Source organism: Argentina silus (genome assembly GCF_951799395.1).
Source record: "Argentina silus genome assembly, chromosome: 7".
Taxonomy (NCBI): domain Eukaryota; kingdom Metazoa; phylum Chordata; class Actinopteri; order Argentiniformes; family Argentinidae; genus Argentina; species Argentina silus.
The window spans coordinates 12,949,391-12,951,890 of record NC_139661.1 but is presented as its reverse complement, the minus strand read 5'-3'; the positions used below and the strand labels follow the sequence as shown (position 1 = coordinate 12,951,890).

The following is a 2,500-nucleotide window of genomic DNA, read 5'->3' as shown; positions in this document are numbered from 1 at the left end:
TGATTTAGAAAAAGGTCAGTAAAAAAATATACATTTAACAAATGTTATAAGTTCACAAAGGGTGAGAAATGCTGACTTGTCTCTGGGTTTCAAGATGGAATAGAATAACATAAAGGAAATGGATGTTCTAACCCTAACCCTGCCTGCTTCAAGATGCCACATTCAATATGACCTTTGACCTTATTCGTCATGTTGGGTCATAGCTACAATACCTGCTCCAACATAACATACATGACTATTATTCAGCTCATTACATCAGTATTCCACTAGACTAAGCAACAGCACTACAGTATAGCTTTATCAATTCAGACATGAACAAAAGAATGAAAAAGTGCATTAGTGGTAAGATCAATCACATTTGTCTTTTATTTTATTTCGTCCACCTCCTCTCTCCCACATGGTATGTTCTTCTATGGCTCGGCGACTGTTCTGTGGACCAGGGGATGTCGGAGTTGGGGGGGTGCCAGGGGCCTTACTTGCGTCCGTTCTTCAGCGTCTGACAGCGTTTGCTCTGCAAACACACACACACACACACACACACACACACACACACACACACACACACACACACACGTACACACACACACACACACACACACACACACACACACACACACACACACACACACACACACACACAGGTAGAGTTAGGCCAGGTGCTAAGGTACTCTTACTTTTTGATCAGATCACAATAAAGCTTCTGTGGATTCATATTGCGTAACAGTTGACTGATCTCAGTACTCTACTGTACTTTATAAACAATGTAATCTAGGAACTGAAGATTTCTGAGAGGGAGGGGGGGGGGGGGGGGTGGAGAGGGAGGGGGGGTGTACCTTGAACCTGTTGTCCTGGCACTTCTTCAACATGTGATCCAGGTGTTTCATCAGGTCTCTGACCCACTGAGGCTCCATGGGTGCGCACAGATTCTTGTTCTTCTTGGTGTTGAAGCTGCAAACACAACGCAAACACACCATCATCATCATCATCTTCATCATCATCATCATCAACATGATCATGACCATCATTATCATCATCTCCATTATCATCATCATCATCATCATCATCATGAACATGATTATGACCATCATCATCATCGTCCTCATCATCATGTTAATACAAGTCAAATTATGATTATAAAATGATTCAAATAGGATTCGGGGATAACAAATGCTTGCTCCTTCTCTGAGCCAATGAGAATGATTGTGGCCTCTACCTCTGGGCCAATGAGAATACTCACATCATGGCATTGATGGAACAGCCCTCGCCCAGGACCTGAGCGCGGTAGGATCTGACCAGATGCTTAGGAATCTTGTTCTGACTGACATTCAGACAGCAGTCCACCGCCACCTGGCTCTGAATCACTGGGAGGGGAGAGGGGGAGAGAGGGGAGAGGAGGGGACAGTGAGGAGAGAGGGGGAGGAGAGAGGAGAGGTGGGAGAAAGGAGAGTGGAGAGGGGGGGAGAGGGAGAGGGAGAGGGGAGGGAGGGGAGAGATGGAGGTGAGAGGAAAGTGGGGGAGGAGGGAGAGGGGAGAGGGGGAGATGAGGTGATGGGGGAGTGGGGGAGGAGGGAGAGAGGGGAGGGAGGGGAGGGAGGGGGGAAAGGGGGAGGGGGGAGGATAATTGGGAGGTGAGAGAGAGAGAGCAATTGAAGATGGAGAGAGACAGAAAGAGAAGGAGAGAATGAGGGATGAGGGAGAGAGGGAGGGAAGAGGGAGAGAGGGAGGGAAGAGGGAGAGAGGGAGGGAAGAGGGAGAGAGGAAGGGAAGAGGGAGAGAGGAAGGGAAGAGGGATACGTGTGAAAGAGGAGAGGCAGGAATTGGGAAAAGGAAAGAGAGAACCGTATGTTAACAGAAAGTCACACACTCAAACATGGATGTCAGCAGAACTCTTTACAAATGTGTGTGTACTGTACTGTGTGTGTGTGTGTGTGTGTGTGTGTGTGTGTGTGTGTGTGTGTGTGTGCGTATGTCCGTCCATGCGTGCGTGCGTGCGTGCGTGCGTGCGTCCGTGCGTGCGTGCGTGTATCTGTGTGCTTCCTTGAAGAAATACAATACTCCCTCTACTGAGATAAGACTTATCAACTGATCAACATATCAACTTAGGGTTGACTTTCTCTGGATGTGTTTGGCTGAGGTAGGAGGGAAACGGCCAATGACCCAGGTCAAACACATAACCATCCAAATCATTCTTCTGCAAATGGGGGGCCCTGAGAGTCAAATGCAGGACACACACACACACACACACACACACGGACAAACACACACACACACACACACACACACACACACACACACACACACACACACACACACACACACACACACACACATGAGGCTACAGTCTGTGGCGGGGGATTTCCCAGAGGGCTGAAATTCACCTGTAACTTTACTCTACTACACTACAATAAAGGGAAAACACTGGCACCCTGCCCATAACAGCTCACACACACACACACACACACACACACACACACACACACACACACACACACACACACAC

General features: G+C 48.2%; 1 protein-coding gene across 1 annotated transcript in view; it reads right to left on the bottom strand.

Moving 5' to 3' along the window:
* Window positions 1–2,500, bottom strand: part of LOC310806541 (C-C motif chemokine 19-like) — a 3,686-nt gene that overhangs the window by 172 nt on the left and 1,014 nt on the right. The window contains exons 2-4 of the mRNA XM_083672681.1: window positions 1,238–1,361; window positions 834–948; window positions 1–511 (exon numbers count right to left, since the gene is read on the bottom strand). The exon at window positions 1–511 is cut by the window's left edge and continues 172 nt beyond it. Of these exons, the coding sequence (XP_083528807.1) occupies window positions 473–511; window positions 834–948; window positions 1,238–1,361 (278 nt within the window). The 3' untranslated portion in view covers window positions 1–472. The remainder of the gene's footprint in view (window positions 512–833; window positions 949–1,237; window positions 1,362–2,500) is intronic.